This window comes from Onychostoma macrolepis, chromosome 24 (assembly GCF_012432095.1).
Source record: "Onychostoma macrolepis isolate SWU-2019 chromosome 24, ASM1243209v1, whole genome shotgun sequence".
Classification (NCBI taxonomy): domain Eukaryota; kingdom Metazoa; phylum Chordata; class Actinopteri; order Cypriniformes; family Cyprinidae; genus Onychostoma; species Onychostoma macrolepis.
The window spans coordinates 8955374-8983333 of NC_081178.1; the positions used below are offsets into that span (position 1 = coordinate 8955374).

The 27960-nt window shown below is 35.9% G+C and overlaps 1 protein-coding gene across 1 annotated transcript; it reads left to right on the forward strand.

Annotated features, from left to right (window-relative positions):
* The first annotated feature begins 507 nt into the window (after positions 1-507).
* On the forward strand, positions 508-27943 carry stag1b (STAG1 cohesin complex component b). The gene is made up of 34 exons (XM_058765341.1): positions 508-684; positions 8487-8626; positions 8709-8826; positions 8925-9062; positions 10132-10228; positions 11082-11158; positions 11251-11455; positions 11543-11694; positions 11778-11851; positions 12020-12143; positions 12242-12340; positions 12481-12560; positions 12936-13043; positions 14367-14481; positions 15397-15514; positions 15610-15713; positions 15803-15895; positions 17149-17238; positions 17354-17557; positions 17668-17738; positions 17831-17918; positions 20325-20405; positions 20509-20601; positions 20730-20904; positions 21081-21220; positions 21301-21402; positions 21523-21671; positions 23351-23479; positions 24248-24456; positions 24601-24775; positions 24926-25039; positions 25978-26092; positions 26246-26326; positions 26520-27943. Exons 2-34 carry the CDS (start codon positions 8598-8600, stop codon positions 26541-26543), a joined length of 3771 nt encoding a protein of 1256 aa, XP_058621324.1. The 5' UTR covers positions 508-684; positions 8487-8597; the 3' UTR covers positions 26544-27943.
* The last annotated feature ends 17 nt before the right edge of the window (positions 27944-27960 follow it).

Here is a 27960-nt window from a genome sequence, read left to right on the forward strand (position 1 = left end):
TTTATTTGTGTATAGTAATTGGTATAATTTGTATTTTGTATGCAAATATTCTATGAAATGTTACCATATTAAAACAATATCTAAAAGTGTTACAATGCAATGCATTTCATTGTAGCGTACTGAAAGAAAAAAATTCAGTCATCATTTTAATAAAATATTATACCAGTAATATAATCTAAAAGAAAAATAGAGAGAGAGAGAGAGGTGGGGAATACAAGATTTATTTATTTATTCATTCAAATATGCATAATTGAAAATAAAAATAAAAGACTGGGTAAAAAATAAACATAGTTATTGTATTTTTATTGATGTGCTTGGAAGAATGCCTACAGAAACACATATGATCATGAGTGACACAAAAGGCAACCTTTGCGAAAAAACGACCCAACTACGATCTCAGCAAGGTAAACTTTATCTTCTTTATCTCTCCCAAACAAGGCTTTTATTTTTTGCTTTGTGTAAAAATATCCTCTGTCCACCAGGAGGCGACCTCAGATCAGTCTCCTATCGCGCCATTTCGTTGCGGTAAGAGCCGCCAGATGGCAGTTTAGGATTGCTTCTCTCAGGAAAGGCGCGGTTCTGCTTCAGGTCTAATTTACAATATAAAAACATAAACTATTTGGTCAATTAATCGCGCCAATTATTACTGACGCGTGTCCCGGAGGACCCCTTTTAGCGGTTGAGGTGAGTTTGTGCGAGTTTTGCAACAACTGTGTCTGAATCTTTCCGTGGGGCGCGCGTTCACTGCGTAAATCGAGCTTGCATTAAAGATGGAGGACATGCGAGAGAGAGAGAGAGAGAGAGAGAGAGTGTGTGTGCGTGCGTGTGTATGTGTGTGTGAATGTGTGCGTGCGTGCGTGCAGGGGGGATGGGATCAATTCTCGAAGGACAGCGTGTGTGTGTTTGCATGCCCCCTGTCCTTGGTGGCACTGTCTTCCATTTCACTCGCGGCTATATTATCTTAATAAGCTGATGTGCATGTGTTTCGGTGTGTTATTGCAGGAACGAGTGTGACATTATGTCTTCCTGCCGCCATGCACGCGAACAGACAGACAGTCAGTCAGCGCGCGAACTGCTGTTGTTCTCTGATGCGCTCGCTCTGGTCGCTGCTCGTTTGAAATGTAACGTCTGGTTTGTGTACTTAACTTTCCTACACTTCCCCGAGTTGTCACGAATAATATTCCGTATTTACAGACTAAAGGGATGGAGGTTTGTGTTGGTTAAGTCATTTGGGTCAGTTAAAGATAAACAGCTCAACTTTTTGTTTCAAAACGTACATAACTTGGTTAACTAGCGTAAAACCTCTGAGAGGAAAAATGTGTGGAGTGCTACTTTCGTGTTTTGAATCATTCAACGTTCAATTATTGCTTTTCTTACTCACTTTAAAAACATTGATGTCCAAATTTAGCCGGTAGTTACTTCATGAAGGTTTGTTTTTATGAGTAGAGGAGGAGTTTAGACCGTACTTGCATAGTTCAAGCTAGTTCAAGGACTATATCTGGTATTTGATCACTAAACAGAGCAATGAGACACTTCTAGGTGCAATATGTTTTATAAGTTAAAGTAATGGTTGTGTATAACTTCTTGAACAACATAGCATGCTCACTGACCACTTGGAAATCTATTGAGTCATTCATCTTGCTTCATTCTGTTTGTAAGATATAATCTATTTGCTAACCAAGTTGTCACAGATGGATGGTTCTTCTATCCAGACTGAATGAACATCATTGGAAAGCTCATGCTTCTCCATCAATCAACTTTCTATTTATATTACAATGCAGTAATGTACACCCATAATTTGTTTTAGGTTATACTGCTCTTTGAGGTGAGATTTTGGCAAGTGACTGTAAATTCTCATCCTGGAACTGAGTAAGCACTGAACAAGCGATATCCAAATGTTGTTTGTGCACTTTCTGAATGTTGATTCAGCACTGAACCATACAAGGCTTTGATGCTTTTTGAGGAAATGTGGTTTATTTATTTATAAAATGAGAGAGAGTTTTGTCAGTGCATCAAGTACTCTTAAGTTAAGAGATGAGAAGAATTAGTTTACCTCTGTTGAATGCTGTATTCCTTGAAAATGTATTGTTTGTCTGTACAGATTGTATATCTTCCATTGGTTAGCATGCAATAGTCCACACAAAATATAAAATGGATATAGCAAGGAAATATCAAAAATGGAAAACATCCTTCCTTGAAAATATCAAGGAATTTTAAATTTGTCTTTTCCATGCCTAGAAATCATAGGAATTCATTTAATTCATGAAATCTTAAGGGTTTAATATGCTGGAAACTGCCCTTAGATAGAGTAAAACTACAGATTTGCACGTTTGTGACCAAATTGTTATTTTCAATGAATTTGTTCCTGGTTTACAAATTGGTCTGATTGATGCATTTGCAAATCAGTTTGTTTTTGAAAGATTTTTAAAAGTCATTATGCGGTACACAGCTTTTTTTTTTTTTTTTTAATGTACTGGCAGAAGTGAAATAAGTTTATCTATTATTGTACGTGCACTTTCTATTTACTCTTATTAAATTAGTAATTTGGCAGACATGAGTAATAGTATAACATTAGAATTGCTCAAGTTTCGCAATTTCTTGTACCATGCAAACCACTTTGATCTAAGACTAATGTGATGAGGATTTTAGATGGTATTTGTGCTGATTGAAAAAACCCACATTAATATAAATGACTTCGGACACTTTAGTGTTCGATATGTAGTCTGTCTGCATGCATCACGCACATGCATGCAAAGTGCTGAATGTTTTAATATCTAAAAGTCTAATCAATCTCGGAGTGTTAGTCATATTTGTAAAGATATTATTGGATTTATTCTAGAAGTACATTAGTCTTATTGCATGTAAGTGTTCCTGTTTGTACTGTTGCCTGGAATCTGATGGCTTTTTAAATACATCAAATAAAGGCTGTGGTTTGTAATTCTATCTATACATCTTGGCATAGGCGAGGGAGGCTTTGTGTAAAGTGTAAAATGGTTGATTTCACAAGAGACTAGGGTTCATCCCTGGAGGACTTACTGTAGACTTCAAAACCTAAAGTCCAGCTTTAAGTACATCATAGCTAACTTAAACCTGGGATTTAAAATAATGGAGTCTTTTTCTTGTCCTTAATGAAGTTTGTTTTAAACCAACCTCTTGGCAGGCCTCAGCTCAAATGTGCTGATTTCATTATCTCTCACCTTTATACAGTGAACTATAAGGGAGAAATATTATTAAGGACCGCTGCAATTGGTGTCCTTGGCTTTGTCCCTCTGGAGAACCACATACAGAGAGAAAAAGCTCTCCTTAGTGCATTATACAAGCAAAGATATCACCTTTCTGCTTTGGTCATTCATCTTTTCTGCATTATTTAGTGTTTGTGTATCTGTGTGTGTCTTTATGTTATGCTAAGATATCAAAATATGCATTTATTGTTTTTATATGATTATTTTACCAATTCATATTTTCAGAAGCTTTGTTTCAGAAGCTAACCTTCTTGAAACAGGATGTTTTTTGGAATAAATGATGCACGGATAGTCATATTAATACTAAACTAGCGTGACTTCACCTTTCTGTTGTAGTATTATGCCCTCTCCTGAGTGCGGGTGTTTTTGGCAAGCAATTTAGATGCGTGACATGTATTCCAGGAGGCCGTTGTTGCCATAGAAACACCCTCACTGTCGGTCATATGCTCTTATCCTGGAATTTTATTGGCTGTGTTACTAAGATCAATGAATGTTGCTTTAAGAGATGAGAAAAATCACATCACCTGTGGGATGAATGAATAGTTTTAATTACAGAAGTGGATGTATTTATTTATTTTGTTTCTATGCTGTTTCATGAATAGTGATATGAATGGACTTTTAATGTTTGTGAGATCCTTAAGACAGGTTTGATAGGATGTATACATGCATGTATGTTTATGTGTTTATTAAATGTTTCTGTTTAAATAATAGATTTGCTTGCAGTATAAACCTGTATGGAATAGTTTAGCTCTGCGGTACAACTTTACGTAAAGTCAAACATTGTTTTGACTATCTATATTTATTTTATAGTATAGTAGTAGTAGTAGTAGTAGTAGTAGTGTAGTAAGTATAGTTTACTGTGCTTTTAGAATTACCCTAAAAAAGGCAAAACACATTAAAGGGATAGTTCACCAGAAACTTTTTGAAAATTCATTCATCATTTACTCACTCTCATGTTGTTCCAAAACCTACCTTCCTTCTGTAGAAAAGAAGATATTTTGAGAAAGTCATGCCGGTTTGGAATGATGTGAGGGTGAGATGAACTGTTGCTTTAACCCTTAAAAACTGAGAAAAATTGCTTACAAGTTTAATAAATGGTTGGATATCATATTCTGTTTTCTCTGAATCTGAGCTTAGTCGAGATCAATCTGTCCATAACAGAAAGATCATAGTCTAAAACACCCATTGTCAAATTTTGTCAACGTTTATTTGCAAATGATCCTTTTTTTTGCATATTTAATTGTATTGCGTAACACTGTAGGTTGCATAATTTAATCATTTCCATCGCTTTCTATTTAGTTAATTACGTTTTCCACATTTTCTAAACTGATTTTGGGTCGAATCTGTGGAATGGATTTAAATAAAATGGTTGAAGAGTACTGCGCTTATATTGGTATCCAAAATATGTAATAAATAAATATTCAAGTGGCAGGAAATGTTTAGAACTTTGAGTAACAGCTGTTCTAATTCTATGGGCACTGATTCTATGTAGGCCTGGTAATTCAAGCCTTTTCAGTGTTAAAAACAGTGTGCAAGGGAGCGGTTTAGTAGGAAGAGTGTTAGCAGTTAAACAAACAATGTTAAATTTATCTACAGGATCTTTTTATGTAATTTAGCTAAAGGCTGAATTCCTCGTTGACAAGCCACATGAAATTACATTATTTAGAAAGTCAGTGTTGGTAATGCATCTCGCTGCGGCCCACTCGCTTGAAAAGACCTTGATTACGCTGATGTCTTAAGACAGAATTTGATCTATAAAACATTGAGCTTTCTTTTAAATCTGAGGTGGAAATGAGTGTCTGCAAGACAAAGCAAGAGCGAACACTGCTTTTCTCACAGTCTCTCAGGGCAATTGTCAAGCTATTTTGAGTGTTTCACAGATCATTAGAGACTGCTGCCTGTCCTTAGCGCGAGTGTTTATGAGATGAACAGACGAAGGGAGATATAAATCCACTCCCATTCAATCTGAATAAACAATCTTTACTTCTAAACCAGCCCACGTATGGACTAAGGTAGATGTATAGATAAAGATTTGATCTCAGACACCAGGATAAATAATTGCCAAGGAAAGAGGGAATGGTTCACATAAGGATTTTTGTTTAAAATGTGGCTTGTTTTGTGAACAATTTTGTGTGGTTATGATTAGCTACTATGAAAGCTACTTATAGTACATTTTAGCAATGAGGATTGATTTGCATTGTTAGTGCCATGATGCATGAGTTTAGCTACAGAAAACAATGCTAATGCACTAAATAATTATACAATTGATATAAAGTGTAACTATTTTTTTACAGTTTTGTAACTGTGACATATCTTTGCATCCAACCCCATTCTGAGGAGAACTTGTATTTAAACAAAAAAAAAATTATTTTCATTTTCTTGGCCGTTTTAATTAAGAGTCAGCGAGGGATGTTGAAATCTGTGCAACAACTTATTGCTGCTTGTCAGTGTTAGTTGTGTACTGAAACTGTGCTTCTGAAAGCATTGTTTTGTGTGGAACCACTTTAATTGAATCTATTCTGGTGATGTTTGCCTGCTTAAAGATGATGTGTTTTAGCAGTAAGAGAAGAAGTAGAAAGTCATTATGTAACATAAGCATGAAGAGGTTCTCTTCATTGAACAAAACCATCAAAGCTAAGCATCAGACACCGCTTTGAGAGGTTTGTGCATGATGCACACACTCAGAATGGGCAGTTTGGTCTGATGTAAGCCAAACTGAAGCATACCGAGATTCAGAGTGTCTTTTCCAGATTTAACCCCATTACTAATTCAACTAAGTGCCCAGAGTGATTTGAAAGAAATTTGTTGTGCACGAACCTGAAAATAGCCAGTTATCGTATGTGAGGAAAGGGACATAATTGGTCTGATTTAAAAGCATCTCACCCAGCCAGTGCCAAGAATAGACTCATTTGACTGTCATCATGCAGTGCAAACCATTTAATAGTGTGTCCCCAGACTCTAATGAATCTGTGCTGCTTGCTCTACCAGCTCGATGAGAAGCTGCAGGCCTATTGGCACATTCACTGATCCATTGAGTTGCTTTCAGGGGTTGTTCTGTGCAATGCCATTACTGGCCTCATCTACACTTCTTTTTCCAATTTGACCTCACCGTGAGAACCATTTAATCTTGACCCCTATGCGATCATTTGTACATCTTTTCAGTTTTGAATAAAAATGCAACGCTTGTTTTTTTGTTTTGTTTTTTTTTCCAGGTAAATGGGTTTTCTTACGTTTAAGTAAATTTTCTCTTCAGTAAATAGCCTACTGTTTTATTTATTATGCAGCAGGTCGCTTCATGAGAGCCGTCAATTGATGATCACATGACTTGCTGAACACCTATTTATAACCCCACTATTATTGGACACTTGCTGAATAATCATTACAGAATTAATGAATTTCTGACTGTAAAATAGAATGTTTCTACAATATCTTGATATTCTTAATATTTGTAACTGAAATCTGAGAGATTCAGTGACATTGTATGAAGAGGAGATGATTATAGAAATATAAAAAATGGTAGATAGAATATGCTGGTTAAAACAACCAAATGCCTTTTTGACAGAGGCATTATATGTTGTTGTTTTTTTAGATAAAAAAAAAAAACTGAAACTAAAACTGATATTGGTTTTGAATCGTCTATTTTTATCTGAAAACAGGATATGTAATTGTATAACTGGAAATAGCTACATGGGGGGGTGATAAATAACTGACTTGCGTTAAAAGTACATTTGGTTGTTGGAGTTTAGGGTGGGGCAACCTGTTTGGTAATAATAAAAGCAGGTTCGGAAACCTTTGTGGAAACAATTTTTTTGTTTAGTTCTTCTAATCCTACAAATATTCCACGCTGAACCTTTAAATACCTCAGAAGATTGGAGATTAGTTGCAGATTGGCTGCTCGTAGTCGAAGTCGGGAATCATTTCAAAGAAATGATCTTTTACCAAGAGACATTGAACTGGTGAATGTTCCTCCATTGTATTTTGCTGACACTGACATTCATATTCTAGTATTCCCAAAAGGATTCAGCTCTCTTCACTATCACCAGCCTCCACCGCTGAGGTGTAAATTACATTTTCTTTCCTGAGCTTTACCACTTAACACTTACTCATCAGAGAGAAACAGCATGTCTGCTAAACTACAGCTATTTGTGCATGCGTTATTTTATTCAGTATTTGTTTGTCTTATGTGTCTGCTGCCCATCTCTGGTGTGATTATGTAACGGTCAGCTGTTGAGTTTGACAAAACTGTGTGGTTTTTTTGTTTGTTTTTTTTTTCGAACACAAGCCCAGAGTTTCGGCCTGGGCCATATTTACTGAGATATCCAAATCTGTATGGGGGAGGGGAGCGTTACAGATGCAAACTAAGGGGTTTTATTTTCTCCTTATGTCCACTTAGAATACCATCTGACAGCAGTTCGGTTTCAAAAACTCTGTATGTAGGGAATTCCACCCTGCATTCCTGTTGAACTCCATCCATATGTCTGTTTCACGCTTACGTGCGGTGATTCAAGTGTTTTGAATCCTCAGTATCCACAGAAACATCTATTACTAGAGTGTGGAAAGTCTCCTCTGGGGGTGGGGAGCCATCTTGTGTTGGTAAAGATCAAATCATGTGTGAAGATGCATCCAAGTGCATTTTCTAAATCAGTCAGGGATGGAAATATTTGCTTTTCATATTATCTAATAGCACAGATATTGTCTGATCTAATTTAGATCCATATACATCCCATCTCCACTTCACATAATAAATCTGTTTAGCCATCCCATGTGCCTCTGTTTCTGCTGTTTCCACAGCAACAGGGAAAAGCCATGCTTGGGATGCCCCCTAATGGCAGTGTGTCTTTTGTCAAATGTAATATAATTTTTTTGCCTCAAGTACAAGTGATTAAGACAAATGTTGTTTTGCTGTAATAAATTAGCAGTCATTATGATTGCATTTTGAGTTGTTGCATATTTTTGTGGTTTTGATCCTAGATCATAGTTTCATTAAAAATCATGGGTCATGCTGTCCCTAGTGGCTATGTGATGTTACTAATTGTTTTTTTTAAAATTGTTTTTAAATGTATGTGTATATGTATGCGTGTGTGTGTGTATATATATATATATATATATATATATATATATATATATATATATATATATATATTAGGCCTACACTTTTTCTTTTTGAAGTCTTTTGCATTTATCTGCACTTAATTATGCTTCATATCATCCTGATCAGAGCTTCTGTTTTCTCTAAATTCTCAGGTTATGTGGTCTGAAGCATTCTGGGTCTAAACTGAAGAATCGCAAACGCATTCACGCCATCACTGCGCGATTCATCTTTAGAAGTCTCCTAGTTTTGTCAGAAGACGCAACATGATCAACTCAGACTTTCCTATTTTGCAGTAAGTAAAACATTTAAAAATGATGGGCGCTGATATAAATGTGCACAAAAATGTTAATAAACATTTACATTACGGTATGCAGGGACTCGTCAAATGACGGGCAAGGCGACACTGTGAGTCTGAGCATGAGTGTTAGTGAGCTGGATGACTCTGGGGAAGGAAAGGGCAAGAAAAAGAGAGGCAGGCCTGGAAAACAAGGAGTAAGACCATTGCTGCTGAGTAGATCAACTGATTAATTTATTTGAACCCTAAATACATGGTGTCAGCCACTGACCTCTTCTTTTATTTTTTTTGCCAGGTGGCTAGTAAGAAGGCCCGAAGGTCTCCGGTTGATAAAGCCGGGAGGAGGCCGAATGGAGTGGCCCATCAAAATGGAGAGGGCACAGACCCCAGCACTCTGTTTGAGGTGGTCAAACAAGGCAAAAGTGCCATGCAGGTAATACACAACGTGTGTTTTTTTTTAATGTAATTTATTTTATTTGTTTATTTGGATCCCCATTAGCCACTACCAAGGTAGTGGCTATTCTTCCTGGGGTCCAACAAGTAAAAAAAACTAAATTACATTAATCCATAACAATACAATAAAACATACAAACCCAAAATTCATTCAGAACATCAAGATCAACAATTTACTGAGTATTGTACCATTAAATATTTCTTTAACGATTTTTTAAACCTCATTTTACTTATTAAAAAACATGTAATCTCAGATGGCAATTCATTCCATATTTTCATTCCTCTATACATTAGTCCGTTGCTTTGCATTAGTTTTTGAAACAGGAAGCAAAAAATATCCTTTTGATGCATGCCTGGTGTTAAAATTATGACCAGCACTACTATACAAAAGTTGACAGTACAATACACTTGGAACTCTCGATACTGAAATGTTTCTTATAAAACAAGCAGAGAAACAATTGCCCTATCTTTCACCAGTAGCCAACCTAGAATTTTGTGCATTCTCATAATATTAACCCTTCTATTACAGTTCAGAATTAGTCGTGCAGCTCTATTCTGGACTAACTGTAATTTTTACTTAAACTTTACTTAATGCACTCGACCACAACACTGGACAGTAATCTAAATAAGTAAGAACCATTGTTTGCACAGTTTGAGAGATGCAATACTGTGGTAAAAATTTTGCACATCTCTTAATAACTGATAGACCTCCTCCCATAACTATTACCATATTTTCTAACCATTTTGACCACTTCAGCCTACTGTCTAGAATAACTCCCAAGTCTAATTTCCTCTACCTGTTCAATAGGCACACTCTTTACAGACAAATTTAATTGTGGTTTAAGTTTAGAATTTGATCCAAACACAATACTTTGGTTTTTGTCAAATTTAGAACCATCTTATTATTCCGTACCCACTTTACTACTAATTGTAACTCCTCATCTAAATCAGCAGATAATTTTTCAATTGATGTGGCTGTCTGTTTCTGACTATTTGAGGTGGAATTGTGCTAAGTGACTGTTTTTTTTTTTCTTTGCATTTGTTTCTAGTCCGTCATTGATGACTGGATTGAATCTTACAAGCAAGACAGAGACCTTGCACTCCTAGATCTAATCAACTTTTTCATTCACTGTTCTGGCTGTAAAGGTAATTTATCTCATTTATTTCTCAACAGTTCCAAAGTTGCTTTTTAAAAAAAAAAAAAAAAAACTATGAATTCTGGTCAATTGCAATCATAGGAATTAGGGTTGGGGAGAAAAATATATTCATACATCATGATTCTTTCTCAAATTACTGTATAGCAAAGCAATTTTAAATTAAATTACATCTATATCTAGGAACATCTATATGCACCAACATGTATATTATTAAACATCTATATTAATAATAAGGTAATACATGTATTTACAGAGGAATCTCAATCAACTGATCACCTGATTCCTATATACAGCCACAGAAAACAAGATTTGGCAACTATCCCCTTAAATCACCAAGCTCATATGCTGTTGATGAAAAAAATTAGATGCTTTGAGAATCGGCATTAATTAAAATTGATTTAAATATGGATAGGAATCAGCAGTTACTCTACCATTTAAAAGTTTGGGATTGGTAAGATTTTTATTTTGTATAATATTCAGTGGTGTTGAAAAGCACGTATTTGCTCAAAAATGCAGTAAAACAGCAATATTGTCAAATTGTTTTGTAGTTTTTAAAATGCTGTGTTTTTAATGTTTTAAAATGGAATTTATACCTGTGATGGCCATTTCTTCAGTGTCACATTATCCGATTCCTTCAGAAATCATTCTAATATGCTGATTTGGTGCTCAAGAAACATTTCTTATTGTTATCAGTGTTTGAAAACAGTTGTGCTGCTTAAAAAGTTCAAAAGAACAACACTTATTTGATGTTTTTTGTATCATTATAAAAGCCTTTTAATGCCACATCAATTCAATGCATACTTGCAGAAAAAAGTATTAATTTATTTCACAAACAATCACAGGAACTGTAAGGATCGAGATGTTCAGGAACATGCAGAATGCCGAAATTATCAGAAAGATGACAGAGGAGTTTGATGAGGTTTGTTGTTATTTTTGACTTTTTTTTTTTTTTTCCCACCTGAATTCTTAAATGTTAATTAATTAATCAATTTCTCTCCTCGTCAAATAAAGGACAGTGGGGACTACCCTCTCACAATGGCAGGGCCGCAGTGGAAGAAATTCAGATATAACTTTTGCGAGTTCATCATGGTTCTGATCCGTCAGTGCCAGTACAGTATCATCTATGATGAATACATGATGGACACCGTCATTTCTCTGCTCACTGGGCTCTCAGACTCACAGGTCCGAGCCTTCAGACACACCAGCACGCTGGCAGGTCAGTCATTCACCATTGACCTTCAAGTTATTCCCGATACTGCAGTCGAGTAATTCATTTCTGCCATGTGTCTTGTTTCTGCTGCAGCAATGAAACTGATGACAGCCCTGGTAAACGTTGCTCTGAACCTGAGCATCAATCAGGATAACACACAGAGGCAGTATGAGGCCGAACGGAATAAGGTCGCAGGGAAAAGAGCCAACGAGAAGCTAGAACTGCTGCTGGAGAAGAGGAAAGAGGTGGGATGGCTTCCTTTTCTTCCAAGTTTTGTTCTACATGAACATGATTTTCAATGTGTTTTCTTATTTATTTCATCTTCTAGCTCCAAGAAAACCAAGATGAGATTGAGAATATGATGAACTCAATCTTCAAGGGTATTTTTGTTCACCGTTACAGGTGAGTGGTATAAAAATAGCAGGTAGAAACCCCATTTGTGAGTAAATTGTACTTTTCAGTGTCAGTTTTTGATTTTTAAAAATCCTTATCCACCAATCACAAATGACTAGAAACCATATGTTTCATAATCCTGTGGATTTCATATAGTCTTCTCTTGATTTCTTTCAGAGATGCCATAGCGGAAATCAGAGCTATCTGCATAGAAGAAATTGGCGTTTGGATGAAGTTATACAGTGATGCTTTTCTCAATGACAGTTACTTGAAGTATGTGGGATGGACGCTACATGACAGAGTAAGTGTGTGTGTGTGTGTGTGTGTGTGTGTGTGATAGTTATCAGTAACATTATGTATTTTTTCATATTAAATATTGTAAAATGTAATCCTTAACAGCAAGGTGAAGTTCGACTCAAATGTCTAAAAGCCCTTCAGACCCTCTACACCAACAGAGACCTATTCCCCAAACTTGAGCTCTTCACTAATCGATTTAAGGTAACACATATGCACAATTCTGAATGCTCTATAACAGCTTTTATTATATCTCTCCATACCTTTATTACAATTTTCAAAATGTGCCTGAGTGCTGTAGGCATCATTTTGGAAATGTTATGATGTCTCTTCCTTTCTCTCAGGACCGTATTGTGTCCATGACATTGGATAAAGAGTATGATGTGGCAGTAGAGGCCATACGACTTGTCACTTTGATTCTGCAGTAAGTCTTTATTTTATTTTATTATTTTTGTATGTATATTAATATTTATATCAACACACATACATTTATATACTTGTATAAAAAGTTTAATATTAAAAATATTTTTTTTATTAGAGAGCATTAAACATTTCAAACTACAGTATGGTACTTTGTACTGTAAATATAGTAGGTATTTATTGCAAAATAATAAAGTAATATAATTGTTTTTATATTACAGAATAATAATAATAATAATAATATAAAATGTATATTTTATAACTAGTCTTCTGTGTTTCTTATAAGATTTCTCTTTTGTGACTCTTTCTTCCACCTCTCACATCTTTCTACATCCTTAAATCTCTCTCGTTTTTTTGTTTGTTTGTTTTTTTCCTGTAGTGGTAGTGAGGATGCTTTGTCTAATGAAGACTGTGAGAACGTCTACCATCTAGTGTATTCGGCTCATCGTCCTGTTGCTGTGGCAGCTGGAGAGTTCCTTCATAGAAAGTGAGATAAATGAATGTGTTTTTGACAGCCATGTTTTACTCTCTTAAACATGAAGACAGCACATCAAACTAGGGCTAAACGATTTTGGAAAATAATCTAATTGAGGTTTTTTTCTTACAAATATTGCGTTTGCGATTTAATATGCAGTTATTTTTTTTTAAAGCTCTTTATGTTCTGTATTATTCAACAAAGACAAGCAATAAATCATTGTATAGTATGACCAACACAATATTAGATAGATTAAACATAAATGTTCTTTTCTGTAGGCCAGGCCTATATGTTACAATGAAATTAGGTGATGCATGAATTTATATGAATGACCTTTTTATTTAACAACTACAGTCATAGTAGCATTTTGACTGATTTGTTGAACTTCCAGCCTTGTAAGCATGTAGGCTAATAATTATTATGACAACATAAAGCACTGACAAATAAGCCTGGTGTAAACATTAATATGAAAGTCAGTAACAAATCACACAAACTAGAGTAGATTGCAGAAATATAAAAACAAATCTGTTACTTTACCACACTATTTAGGTAATTCAAAGTCACTGTAATAAACATATGTAAACATGTGGATTGCACTTTTTAAACACTGTCTGTTAACTTTGGACAGACTTTAAATAAATAAGAATATATATATTACTCTATATATATATATATATATATATAGATAGATAGATAGATATATAACCTTAAGGTCGAAGTCTTCAGTAATGAAATGCGCCATAACACTGGTACTCCACGTGTAGCGTGCCTGGGTTGCCAGGTTTTCACAACAAAACCCGCCCAATTGCTACTCGAAACTAGCCCAATCGCTTTTTCGGGGGGTCCACCGCTAAAAATTGCATTCCGGGGGATAAAATACAAGTTTTTTTTTTGGAGGGGTTCCCCTGGTAAGATTCGCACTCCAGGGACTAAAAATCACATTTTAGGAAGTAAACTGCGGACCTGACAACACTGTAGCGTGCCAACTTGATGCCTCCTCTGAAGACTGCTTAGATGTGCTCAACTTGAAGCAGCGCTGCTTAGACCGATCGGTGTGTATCATCAAAGTACTGCGAGAGCTATAAGAGAGCGGACGTCTCCTTATGCTTTCTCTCGCCGTACTTTGTCATACACCGATCGATCTTCAATTTGAACAAACCTCTTTACTCTCGCGTGTCACGTGACAGAGTATAATCGCAGCCTCTACGGTTGAAAAATCACGTTTTTTCATATTATATTATATATTATTATTATATTATCGCAAATGCAATTAATCGTTCAGCCCTACATCAAACTCCTCAAATGTTTTGATCAGTTGCTTGTGTCTGGCTGCAGGTTATTTAGCAGGCATGACCCTCAGGTTGAGGAGGCTATGGCGAAAAGACGAGGCCGAAACAGCCCTAATGGGAACCTTATAAGAATGCTAGTGCTTTTCTTCCTGGAGAGCGAGGTGAGAAAAAATTTATATATTTTTGATGGTTTTATGCACAACCTTTATTCACCAAGCATTTATTTATTAGCTCATCCCTTTATTGAGAATGTGTTACAAACAGGGATGAGTGCCATGAAATTTCAAATTAAAATCAAATTGGTTTAACAAGCAGGATGCAGAATTGTAATCCAATTTGGAATTCGAGAAAGGATAATTAAAATAGAATAAAATTCAAATAAATTCAAACTGCTGTTATAACTTGGCTATTAAAGATTTTTCACATTCGCTCAACACATGGGTTATTTTTAAACATTAAATTTCAATACAGTTCAAAAATTCATAATAAAATATTTTAGAAAATAAATTAACTTTTAAGAAATTAACTTTTCTTTTATAAACCACAATGAATCATTTATTGTCCCAGTTCTACCTTACAGCAATTTTTTTTTCTCAGTATTTATTTTATTAATTTTTCAATTTGTTTTTATTATATACTTATATTCAGTTTAATTTTATTTGATTCGTTTATATAGGCTATTGATAATGCGATTTAATATTTTTGTGGTACAAATTAAAATCCTTTTTGTTGTTAATTGTTTTTTCCATTTATTTTTTTTTTAAATGTGCTTTTGTTAGTTGGTTTGTCTTAATTTGCTTAATTTAACTTAATTTGAAAAATTGTAATCAGTTGAGAATCTTGTGTATCCTGCATTATTCACAGTTATCGTAATTAGTCATAGTTATTTAGCTACGTTTTCCCTCAATCTTTGTATGCATGCAATCCTGTTATTCTTATTCAATTTCCTGTAGGATGTGGCCGGTTCAATTAAAATTCCAGCTTCATAAAAGACAGCCGATTCTTAGCTCCTAATGTTTTCCCAACACTGGTTATTGCTGTTTATCTAACCATCATGCTACCTTTTTGCATGGAAGCTTCACGAGCATGCGGCATACCTGGTGGACAGTCTATGGGACAGCTCACAGGATCTGCTGAAAGATTGGGACTGCATGGTCGAGCTCCTGCTGGAGGACCCTGTGCAGGGGGAAGAGGGTACACCCACCCACATTTATTTCAGATCTTTCTGGATGAAACTAGCATGCCTCTGTTTACTCATTAGTCCTGTCTGATTGTGGGTTTTGTTGTAGTGTTGGGAGACCGGCATGAGGGCGCACTGATCGAGCTCATGGTCTGTACCATCAGACAGGCAGCTGAAGCTCATCCACCTGTGGGCAGAGGAACAGGAAAGAGGGTAAGTTGTCTTGGAATCAGTCTTTACTGTAGACATATTGTAGACTCTAGGTTGAAAGATTTTCTGTTGTTCTTCTGCACATCCCTCAGGTGCTCACTGCCAAAGAGAAGAAGACACAGATTGATGATAAGAACAGACTGACTGAACACTTGATTGTTGCTCTGCCCATGCTGCTTTCGAAGGTAAAGTACCAAGGTCCAGGAAGGTCAGAGTTCATGAGACCTGAGAATGTCCTCACAGCATGGTTTTCAAAACAACAACTGTACATGCAAAATGGAACCAAATTGCAGTTATTATAATCCAACAAAGTTGTCTACACTTTAGGCGTTCAGTAATCAATTGATGGTTTTCCTTCTTCCTATTTTTGTTACGACACACTACCAGTGTGTGCATTTATTTGATCTAAGTAAAAAATATTTTAAAAAGTTTTCCATCTAAAACAACAGTATCTTATTGTAATATATTTTAAAATGTAATTTAGTTTTTAACTAAATGAATTACTCCAGTCTTAAGTGTCATCTGATCCTTTAGAAATGATTATAATATGCTGATTTGCTGCTCAAGAAATCAGCTTTTTTTTAAATGAAATTAAAATGCAAGGATTCATTACATTGATTAAATGTGACAGTAAAGAAATTTATCATATTAAAAAAGATTTATTTTTTACTCTGCTGCGTGAGTTTTGACTTATACATCTGCACGCCATCACATTACCCCAGTGCTGCAGCAACTTCATTGGCTCCCGGTTCAATCACGTATTGGTTTTAAAACTCTGATTTTAACCTATAAAGCAGTGCATGGGCTGGCTCCAGATTACATCTGTGACTTGGTCACTCTTTCCACTCCTTCTCGCTCTCTCCGCTCTGCTGGTTGTATCTCCTTGTGTCAGCCTCGTAAATTAAAAACCATGGGGGGGAGGGCTTTTTCTTATAACGGGCCTAATCTATGGAACGCATTACCTGCGTTCATTAGGAATGCTGCTTCCTTGGATTGTTTTAAGAAATTTCTTAAGACGCATCTTTTTAGTAAAGCTTTTAATTTATGATTATTTACTGTGATTCTATTTCTGTTATTATGTAGTTTTGGTTGATTTGTTATTTTGTTTGTACATGTTGTAGCGCTTTGAGTTTAAGGAAGGCGCATTACAAATAAATATTATTATTGTTATAATTCTGCTATTTTGAACTTTCTGTTCTTCAAAGAACCCTGAAAAAAATTTCCACAAAAATATTGAGCAGCACAACGTTTTTTTAACATTTGATAATAAGAAATATTACTTGAGCACCAAATACGAATATACATATACATACATAAATGTAAAAACATTTTCAACTAATACTTCAAAGCTAGCTTGTTATGGCATAAAGATACTTAAACAAATTACTTTGAATGTTACAGAAAATATGCTTCACATTTGTTTTGCTTTTGCCTTTAGTACCAAGCTGATTCCGAAAAGGTGGCGAACCTCCTTCATATCCCTCAGTACTTTGATCTTGAAGTCTACAGTTCAGGACGAATGGAAAAGGTCTGTTGGAGTTCTTACTACTGTGATATAAAAATCTAGGCCGACACATTGAGTTTCGTTCGAGTGTTTAGTTGTTTTCTGATACTTATTCCTGTGTCTTTCTGGCTGTGTTTAGCATCTGGACGCCCTGCTGAAGCAGATCCGGGTGGTGGTGGATAAGCACGCTGAGATGGAGGTTCTGGAAGCATGTAGCAAAACTTACAGCATCTTGTGCAGTGAAGATTACACCATCATGAACCGCGTGGACATCGCTCGCAGCCAACTCATCGACGAGCTCACGGACAGATTCTCTCACTCAGTGGAAGACCTGCTACAGGAGGTGAAAGAGCAGCTTGATTTTAGTGCTTTTCATCTTGTGTATGAATATTAGTGACAGGCCTTTATGCATTTGATATTAAATTCTGTCTTTGTTCATTTCCTTATTTCTAGGGCGATGAAGCAGATGATGATGACATTTATAACGTTCTTTCAACGCTAAAGAAGCTCACTGCGTTCCATAAGTAAGAGACCAGTTCCCTCTGATTTTTGTCTTTTGAAATGCAGAATTTGTTTCTGTCTACAGAACATTGAGTTTGTTTTGTATGCTTTCCAGTGCACATGACCTTACAAAGTGGGACCTTTTCAAAAATTGTTATCGATTGTTGAAGATGGGGATCGAACAGGGCTCCATGCCAGAGCAGGTAAACGTGTTAAGCAATGAAAATGGATGGTGATCAACAGAATTCTAATGATCTTAGTAACATGAAATAAATTGGCATAAAACAGAAACTTACATATATAAACGCGTACAGTGGGGGAAAATTTGATCCCCTGCTGATTTTGTACATTTGCCCACTGACAAAGAAATGCTCAGTCTATAATTTTAATGGTAAGTTTATTTGAACATTGAGAGACAGAATAACAACAGAAAAATGCATTTCAAAAAAGTTATAAATTGATTTGCATTTTAATGAGTGAAATAAGTATTTGATCCCCTATCAATCAGCAAGATTTCTGGTTCCCAGGTGTCTTTTATATAGGTAGGGAGCTAAGATTAGGAGCACTTTCTTAAAGGGAGTGCTCCTAATCTCAGTTTGTTACGTGTATAAAAGACACCTGTCCACTGAAGCAATAAATCAATCAGATTTCAAACTCTCCACCATGGCCAAGACCAAAGAGCTGTCCAAGGATGACAGGGACAAGATTGTAGACCTACACAAGGCTGGAATGGGCTACAAGACCATCGCCAAGCAGCTTGGTGAGAAGGTGACAACAGTTGGTGCGATTTTATTCGCAAATGGAAGAAACGCAAAATAACTGTCAATCTCCCTCGGACTGGGGCTCCAAGTTTCAAGTTTGGTTTATTTCTAGAGCACATTTAAAAACAGCTGAAATTGACCAAAGTGCTGTACATAAAGGGTCATAAAACAAACAACAATAAGGTACTGTACATAGTATTATACATTACACACAACAACAACAACAACAACAAAAAATGCAATCTCACCTCGCGGAGTTTCAATGATCATGAGAACGGGGGAATACAATTTTAAAATGTATTTTAAAAAATACTTATGTAAAATGTATTCTTATTATTCCAAGCATATTTTATAATATATAAGCCTATTTATTATTTGATTATTGAAATTTCCTGTTTAAATAGACGTGCTATAGTTGTATATAATTATACGCGATATAGGCAGTTTATGTATCTGTTTATAATACACTTATAAAGAGATAAACACCGAAATTTTGGATTCGGACAGCAATTAAATGACCAACTACCCCCCTGTATATGGTGACAATCACTTACGTCCCCCTGAGAAACAATTACCGTCCGAATAGGGCTTATGACCCCAAGAACACCATCCCCACCGTCAAACATGGAGGTGGAAACATTATGCTTTGGGGGTGTTTTTCTGCTAAAGGGACAGGACAACTGCAGCGCATCAAAGGGACAGTGGACGGGGTCATGTACCGTCAGGGCCAGGGCATTGAAAATGGGTCGTGGATGGGTATTCCAGCATAACAATGACCCAAAACATAAGGCCAAGGCAACAAAGGAGTGGCTCAAGAAGAAGCCTAGCCGGTCTCCAGACCTTAATCCCATAGAAAATCTGTGGAGGGAGCCTCGAAACCATAATGACTTGGAGAGGATCGGCAAAGAGGAGTGGGACAAAATCCCTCCTGAGATGTGTGCAAACCTGGTGGCCAACTACAAGAAACGTCTGACCTCTGTGGTTGCCAACAAGGGTTTTGCCACCAAGTACTAAGACATGTTTTGCGAAGGGGTCAAATACTTATTTCACTCATTAAAATGCAAATCAATTTATAACTTTTTTGAAATGTGTTTTTCTGGAATTTCTGTTGTTATTCTGTCTCTCACTGTTAAAATAAACCTACCGTTAAAATTATTGACTGATCATTTCTTTGTCAGTGGGCAAACGTTCAAAATCAGCAGGGGATCAAATATTTTTTTCCCCCACTGTATATATACAAATACAAAACAGTTGCTGAATTACATCATTTTAAACTAAAAAATTTGACGATAGGAAGGTGTTTTTTTTAAGAAATTAATACTTTTATTCAGCAAGGACGCATAAATTGACCAAAAGTGACGGTTATAGTGTTTTATTTTATATGAATGCTTTTCTTTTGAACTTGCTATTCATTGATGGTTTCCAAAAAAATTTAAGTAGCATAACAGATTTTAACATTGATGATAATAAGAGATGTTTCTTGTGAATTAAATCTGCATATTAAGATTTTTTTTTTTTTTTTAAAGCTTATTTGACATTAAAGTAAGCTTTGGCATGATTTTATTTAATAATAAATGCATAAGAACCAAATCTTTGATAAACACAAGAGACTTAAAATGTAAGGAAAAAATTTATCTTTCTGACCCCATACTTTTGAACTGTAGTGTTGTACAAAACAAAAATAAAAGCATGGCAAACTGTATTCAATTAAAAAAACAAAAAAGACCAATATTGGTAACATAAGAACTTCTATGTACATCATAATGTCAGATGCTGTAACATGTTTAATAGTCTTTTGTTACTCAGTGCATTAAATGATGAATCTGTATTCTCTTGTCTTGTGGTCAGATCGCTGTCCAAGCTCTGCAGTGCTCTCATTACTCCATCCTGTGGCAACTGGTGAAAATTACTGAAGGATGTCCATCAAAGGTGCAGTAGACCCCATTATATACAGTTGCCAAGTGCATTAGCCTTATTTATTTATGTTTTCTGAGGATTGAGTGACAGACATTTATATGTGTTTCCTGGGCAGGATGATCTTGTGGCATTGAGAAGAGTGGTGAAGTCATTTCTAGCGGTTTGCCAACAGTGCCTGTCTAATGTGAACACTCCAGTCAAAGAACAAGTGAGCAGAGGCGTTTTAGTGACCTTTTTCTGGTGTTCTTTAATTATAAGCTTAAAAAGACTGACTCATACTGCACATTGAAACATTTACATATGAAATTTAAGAGTTTGTCTGTTTTATCTCCACAGGCCTTTATGTTGCTATGTGACCTGCTGATGATTTTCAGTTACCAGTTGGTCTCAGGCGGTCGAGAAGCTCTGCAGCCTCTGGTCTTCAATCCAGACAGCACTCTGCAGAATGAACTGCTCAACTTTGTCCTGGATCACGTCTTCATCGACCAGGATGATGAAAATCAGAGCATGGGTGCGTGTGTGTTCTGATGCATTTGTGATCACTTGTGACTTTTGTGATCAAAGCTATCCTGAGACTCAGACAGTGAAATAAGAAATTGGAGAATTTATTTATAGAGCATATAGAAAAGACTTCTTAAACAGACTCTACCTTAAATTTTTCAGTGAATGTTGGGCTTTTTCTTTCAGAGGGTGATGAAGAGGATGAAGCTAATAAGATTGAGGCCCTTCATAAGAGGAGGAATCTGTTGGCCGCCTTCAGCAAACTAATCATCTACGACATTGTGGACATGCCTGCTGCTGCTGACATCTTCAAACAATATATGAAGGTATGAAAACCTGATCAATTTAAGCCACAGAGATCTGTATGGTTAAAATGTGATTCAAACGACTGGTGTTCGTTTTTCAGTATTACAATGACTATGGAGACATCATCAAAGAAACCTTGAGTAAGACCAGACAGATGGACAAGATCCAGTGTGCAAAGACCCTTATCCTCAGCTTGCAGCAGGTATGAGATGCAATATTTAGGATTAGATCATTTTCACAGTCGGTTATGAGTTTTGAATCTTGTACAGCTTTCCTCCCTAATGCTTTAAATGTTTGATTTGGACACTTTCCCTGTGTGCAGCTCTTCAATGAGCTGATCCTGGACCAAGGACCCAACCTGGACCGAACGTCCTCACATGTCAGTGGCATTAAAGAATTGGCCCGTCGCTTTGCACTCACATTTGGGCTGGACCAGATCAAAACCAGAGAGGCCGTGGCCACACTGCACAAGTAAGAAACTTGGCTTGCTTCATCTTTACTACACAGTTTCTATCTAAAGAATGAAAAGCAATTACAGGGTTTTTCCTGGGTCAAAAAAGGTCTTTGGTGGTGGCTGACGGTCATCCACACACGCAGTAAAAAGTACCCTCCCCACGTGATCTGTGAACCCAATACTGACCATAACTAAAATAAATGCAAAGAAACAGTTTGTGATTTTAAATTATATTTATTCATGAAAGAAAAAACAGCCACTGTCAGGGAATATAATAAAACTGGCTTTCATATTTTTGTAAGATAGTATCATTCTTTGCTAGACCTCACAATTATAATTATATCAATATTGAAAAAGCATTTAAAAGTAGCATTAAAAAGTTTATATTTAACTAGTAGTCTAATTTTCTACCACATCTGAATAAAATCAGCAGCTGGCTAACAAATTGCTTTGTGGCTGGTTTCACCTCACTCAATCTAAAGTAAATGATTTTAACTACACATTGTCAAATAAATAACCTGATGCTACTGTGGATTATTAAGGCTAAATATTTTATTCTTATTATTAAGGTTAAATCTTTTTCTTTTATTGAAAGTGTGTTTTATGTTAGTTGCATGTGCGGAACCGCTTGTCAGAGAAGATGAAAATATATATATATATTTTTTTAGCACAATTCACAACACCGGTAATTCAGTTAAAAAAAAAAAAAATTAATAAATAAATCTCTGAATGTGCCGCATGAAACATTGATTCAGTCTTCTGACCTTTTACTATCATGTCAGTTGATTTTGAGGGAGGGAGAGGAAAGACAGTTAGGGCTTGCTTACACCTATTTTATGCGTTTTGTCGGATCGGATATCCATCTGATTTGTTACTTTTGGCCACATGGATATAAATCTTGAATTAGGCCTACCACACTATCACGTCAAAGAAATCAACAGTGCGCTGCATTTTATTCATCATCAGCCAATTAAAAGATCGATGATCGCAACAGGAGAGAGCGGCATCAGCAGTGGAAAGAAGTTACTTTACTTTTGTTTCATTCGCGGCAGGTTTGCGCGTCGGCTTGCAGGCTATATCCATGGCGATGCGTGTAGCATTAGCGCTGTCATATCTGACTATTACATGTCATATAGCCTATAACACGCTCTCAGACGTTGTTTTTTAACATTTTGGGAGGAGTAAAATGTACATATGTGGTTTCAACAAGCAGATGCGTTTACACTTGTCCAGTTTCATCTGGAATGCATCTCAGACATAAGTGGCTTGAGCGGTCGGATTTAAATCCATCTCAAAAGCATTTCAAATTCGGAGGACTGGTCTTTTCATGATCGGATAGCTGTCCAACCAGAGAAAACGCATGAAGTGACCAGGTGTAAACAGACCCAGAGAGAGTGCGCGGGGAAGGGCTCTCTGCTCTCGCTCTCGCTCTCTCTCTCGCTCTCTCTCTCTCTCAGTTAACATGCGCGCTATCACAAGACCAGTAGTCATTTACATCACTCATAAATCATAGGAACCGATCAAATATGGCTTTGGTGGGACAAAAATTTGTTCTGGTGGCCGCCAAAAAATTTTCAATGCAGGAAAAACCCTGAATTATTGGCAGAACCAAAACTGACTTTAATAACCTTTGTTGTTTTTAACTAGATGTTCAATGTGAATGTTTGCATGAACTAATTTTATATAACAAACACAGGGATGGGATTGAGTTCGCCTTCAAGGTCCCGAATCCAAAAGGCCCAGAGTACCCACCACCAAACCTGGCTTTCCTGGAGGTGCTCTGTGAGTTCTCCTCCAAACTCCTACGACAAGACAAAAAGACTGTGTAAGTGCAGAAAACGCTTTGTGACTGTTTTATGTGTGTATATTTTGTGTAGTATTAGTAAAAAATGTGAACACCCCTATTAAAAAATCATCTATTCACCCTCATGTCATTCCAAACCTGAATGACTTAATTCTTCTGTCGAACATAAATTAACATATTTTAAAGAGTCCAAACGGTTTTCTGTTCCCATGATTTTTTTTTTTTTTTTTTTCCATACAATGTAAATGGGAACCAAAATAGTATAGTTACCAACATTCTTCAAAATACCTTCTTTTGTGCTCAACAGAAAAAAGAAAGCCATACAGGTTTGGAACAACATGATTTGGTGGACATACCACTTTGTTACTGTTATTGCTATTTTTTATAATTTCGAATAATGTCATCATCAAAACTGTGTCCAGACATTTAGTTAGGGCTGTAAAATTGATTAATCGCATCCGAAATAAAAAGGCTGTGTTTACGTAATATGCGTGTACTGTGTATATTTATGTGTATATAAATGCACACACATACGTGTATATATTTTAAGAAATATAATAATGTAATATATAGATTAGACTAGATTAGATGAACTTTATTAATCCCCAAAGGAAAATTAAATTATGGCAGCTCAAAACAAAAACAAACACAGAATACAATACTGTGACTACAAATAAATGTACGTTTATATATGTGATTTAATCATGATAAATCCCTATGTTTAATATTGTATTTGTGCATTTGTTACAACATGTTTGATTGGCTCTGATAAATGTGTTCATGCCTCAGTCATTCGTATCTGGAGAAGTTTATGACGGAGTATATGATGGAGAGAAGAGAGGACGTCTGGCTGCCTCTCATCGCGTACAGGAACTCCCTGCTGACAGGAGGAGATGACGACCGACTGTCTGTCACCACCGGCACCAGCTCTACCAGCAAAGCCAGCACGGTCCGCAGCAAAAGGGGTCGACCGCCACAGCACAAAAGACGACCGGAAGGTAGAATAAAACCTTTAATGTTTCATATAAGACATCTTAAATAATAGACTGCATATAAAATACCATATTATTCCCTTGTCTCTCACTTCATAGCGTTGACATAGTCTAGGAATAATCTGATTTGACATTGATGTCTTTTCACAGAAGAGAGTGTTGAGGGTTCATGGGTAATGCGTAATGACACACTTCAGACACCAGGGGGCCTCCACACCCCACAACTCACATCAACTGTCCTGAGAGAAAACCCCAGACAGGCAGCAGATCACATCCCAGACCAAGACTCATCAGAACCGGGCTCAGACCCAGACTTCATGCACAAGTATGGAATTAAATAAAAACAGGCAGCTTGTTGAAAGATTGGAGAAACATTATGCAGAACGTACTGTTTTCTTATGTAATTTGAGCTCCTGCTGAAGCAATTCTCTCGCTGTTCTTGCATCATTTCATCATTTTGTTCCCTCACATTCAGCCCTCAACTGCAGATGTCATGGTTGGATCAGCAGAAGATGGAGGAGGTGAACAGAAAAGAGAGAGGAGGGATGAACTACATGAAATCACGCAGTGGTGGAGTGAGACAGCAAGTGTACGTACTCACTACTGACCATGATGCTAAGCAGTTGACATTTCAGAAATCTTTTGTGTCCTTTACTAAAGCAATAAGTCATGAGAAGGCATCACAGCAATTCTAACCATGTGTGCAGTGACTAAAACCACCTCAATCAGAATAGAATAGAATATATATTACATAATAGAATATTTAACTCATATAATTAATAAATAAATAGAAAATGCGCTTTGCTTTTATGAAAATGCAGCTGTAATATAATTTAAAATTAACAAATATATGTAATTATATATTATTACATATTTAAAAAGTGTGTAATTTTATATACAATAATAATAACTTCCTAATAATTTTTATTTTTGTTATTATTTAATGCATTTGAAAATGTGTATAGCATGCACTTTTTAAATGGAAACATTTTCATTTATTATTAAGTATTAATTGTTAGTATTAAATATATTTAATTATATGTGACCCTGGACCCCAAAACCAGTCATAAGGTTTCAGGTTTATACATCATCTGAAAACTGAATAAATAAGCTTTCCATTGATGTATGGTTTTGAGGGTGCAAAAAATTCAAAATGTTAAGAAAATTGCCGTATTACTAATCAAAAATGAGGTTTTGATATATTTACGGTAGCACATTTACAAAATATCTTAATGGAACATGATCTTTACTTAATGTACTAATGATTTTTGGTGTAAAATAAACATCATAATTTTGACCCATACAATGTATTGTTGGCTATTGCTACAAATACACCCCAGCGACTTATGACTGTTTTTGGTCCAGGGTCACATATATTATTAAATATTTAAAAATAATCAAATGTATGCTGTAATGATGACTTATACATTTTTAAAACTCTAGAAACATAGTTTGTTAGCCTAACTATAAGCATAGTTTAAGAAATGATCACAAAACTACAGTTTATCATTTACTTATTTGATTCAGGCGAGGCCTCATGGAAGATGATGCTGAGCCCATATTCGAGGATGTGATGATGTCCTCACGCGGTCAGTTAGAGGACATGAACGAGGAATTCGAGGATACCATGGTGATAGATTTGGTAAGAATTTACAGATGTGCTGAGCTCTGTTTTCTGAGTTCTTGAGTGTATTTGTAATGTATCTGGTGACAGCCAAGACTACGGTTCATATTGCAACATCTGTTCATCCATAAGATTAGATCTTTGAGGTCATTTGTCCATTCTACATTTTAGCCGGCGTCGAGAAACCGGAGAGAAAGAGCTGAACTCAGACCAGACTTTTTTGACTCTACGGCCATAATGGAAGATGATTCTGTAAGTGCACCTTTAAGATATTCATATGGAAATTAGATATGTGTAACAATGTAACTTGTTTTGTAGGATTACCAAAGGTAAAAGTTCAAATGAAAACCCTGCTTTGTTTTAAATGTCATTCTGAACATGCTTTTTTAATCAGTGCTGTTGAGAAGGAAGTACTAATCAGTTTATTATCATCTTCCTCTCACAGGGCTTCGGAATGCAGATGTTTTGAGAGAGATTTCAGCCTCTATGGGGAATCACAACCAGCAACAAACAAGAATCACATCTTAAATGTTTATTTTGTGTTTTAATAGCAGTTTCACACAACTGTACGCAAGCATGTGAGCTTCCTCTCTTAGTTTTGTGGTCGGCCATAATCCCATTGTGAGCCTTTCCTGTCAATCAGCATTTCCTCAGTTCATAAGGACCAAGAAAGCCTGTAAAATCTGTGATCTGCTGGTCTTACATTGGTGTTAACAGTTTCAGCAGTATCGGTTCCTATTTTTCATATCATCCATTGATTTCTCCGGGCAGATGTGGTTTGATCAGACATTGCTCGTGACTCCAGTGCTTTCAAGCTATTTTTAAGATTATCACCCGTTCATGTTCTGGTTTTGTTCAGGGTGAAATTTAAAAAGCATTCATGTGAAAGCCGTAATTTTCTTTTCAGGTTTGTACTACTGGCCTTAAAAATGTATGATGGCTTGAATTTGGTGTTAGATTACTTGATTTATCAGATTAATAAAAGCTAAGCCCACATTTGTTCAGAACAACTTTTTAAAACTAAAAATGTTCACATATATGAGGATATTTGAGGAGGAAGTACACAGAAGTATTCATCACTTCAGATACTGGTCATGTGTTTTATACGAACCTTTTGTTGAAGAACTTGTTTGTTCTCATTTTAAAGACATGTTTACCTCCTGTTTAGAGTCTGCTCAGTGATTTACCTTTTTACTGTGCGTTTGTGGAAACATTGTAGCTTTCACACAATATTCTGTATTGCTGTGGACATGTATTGGTGGTTTATTGGGCCTTTAGGTCCATCTGAATATCCACAGAGCAGGTTTTACTAAAGCCTGTGTGGGATTGAAGAGTGATGTCAGAACCCTTGTTTAGACCGGTGCCTTTAGATACAATTCTGTTTCGAGACTCCGATCAAACAGTGGGATTGTCATTTATTTTAACCTTTTCACGGTTCAAACTTTGCTTCTTTTTTTTTTAAAAACAAAAAATGTTTAAATAAAAGTATTTAAAAGTATTGTCAAGTATTTTCAAAAAGAACTTTGTGAAACCTACCTTGTTTCTAATACACGTTAATTGTTCCTACATGCAAGATTTGTTTGGATTATTCTCAGTTTGGTATTGACATCCTGTGAGGCATATCTACGTAAAAAAAAAATAATGTTCTCAAGATCCTCAAAATATAAAGAGGAGTCTTTGAGACATAGGAAAAGAACAGAGTAAGGATTGCGTCAACAAACATTGGTTTTATTGGGAAACGGGCTTCCAGCCAACATACACTGAAACTCAAAAGATGGAGATATTACTGGCTTTCACTGCAAAACTATGCTTTTTTTTGTTTTTTATATAAATGTATATTGTTATATACTACTATATAAAATATGAATATAAATACTATAAACATC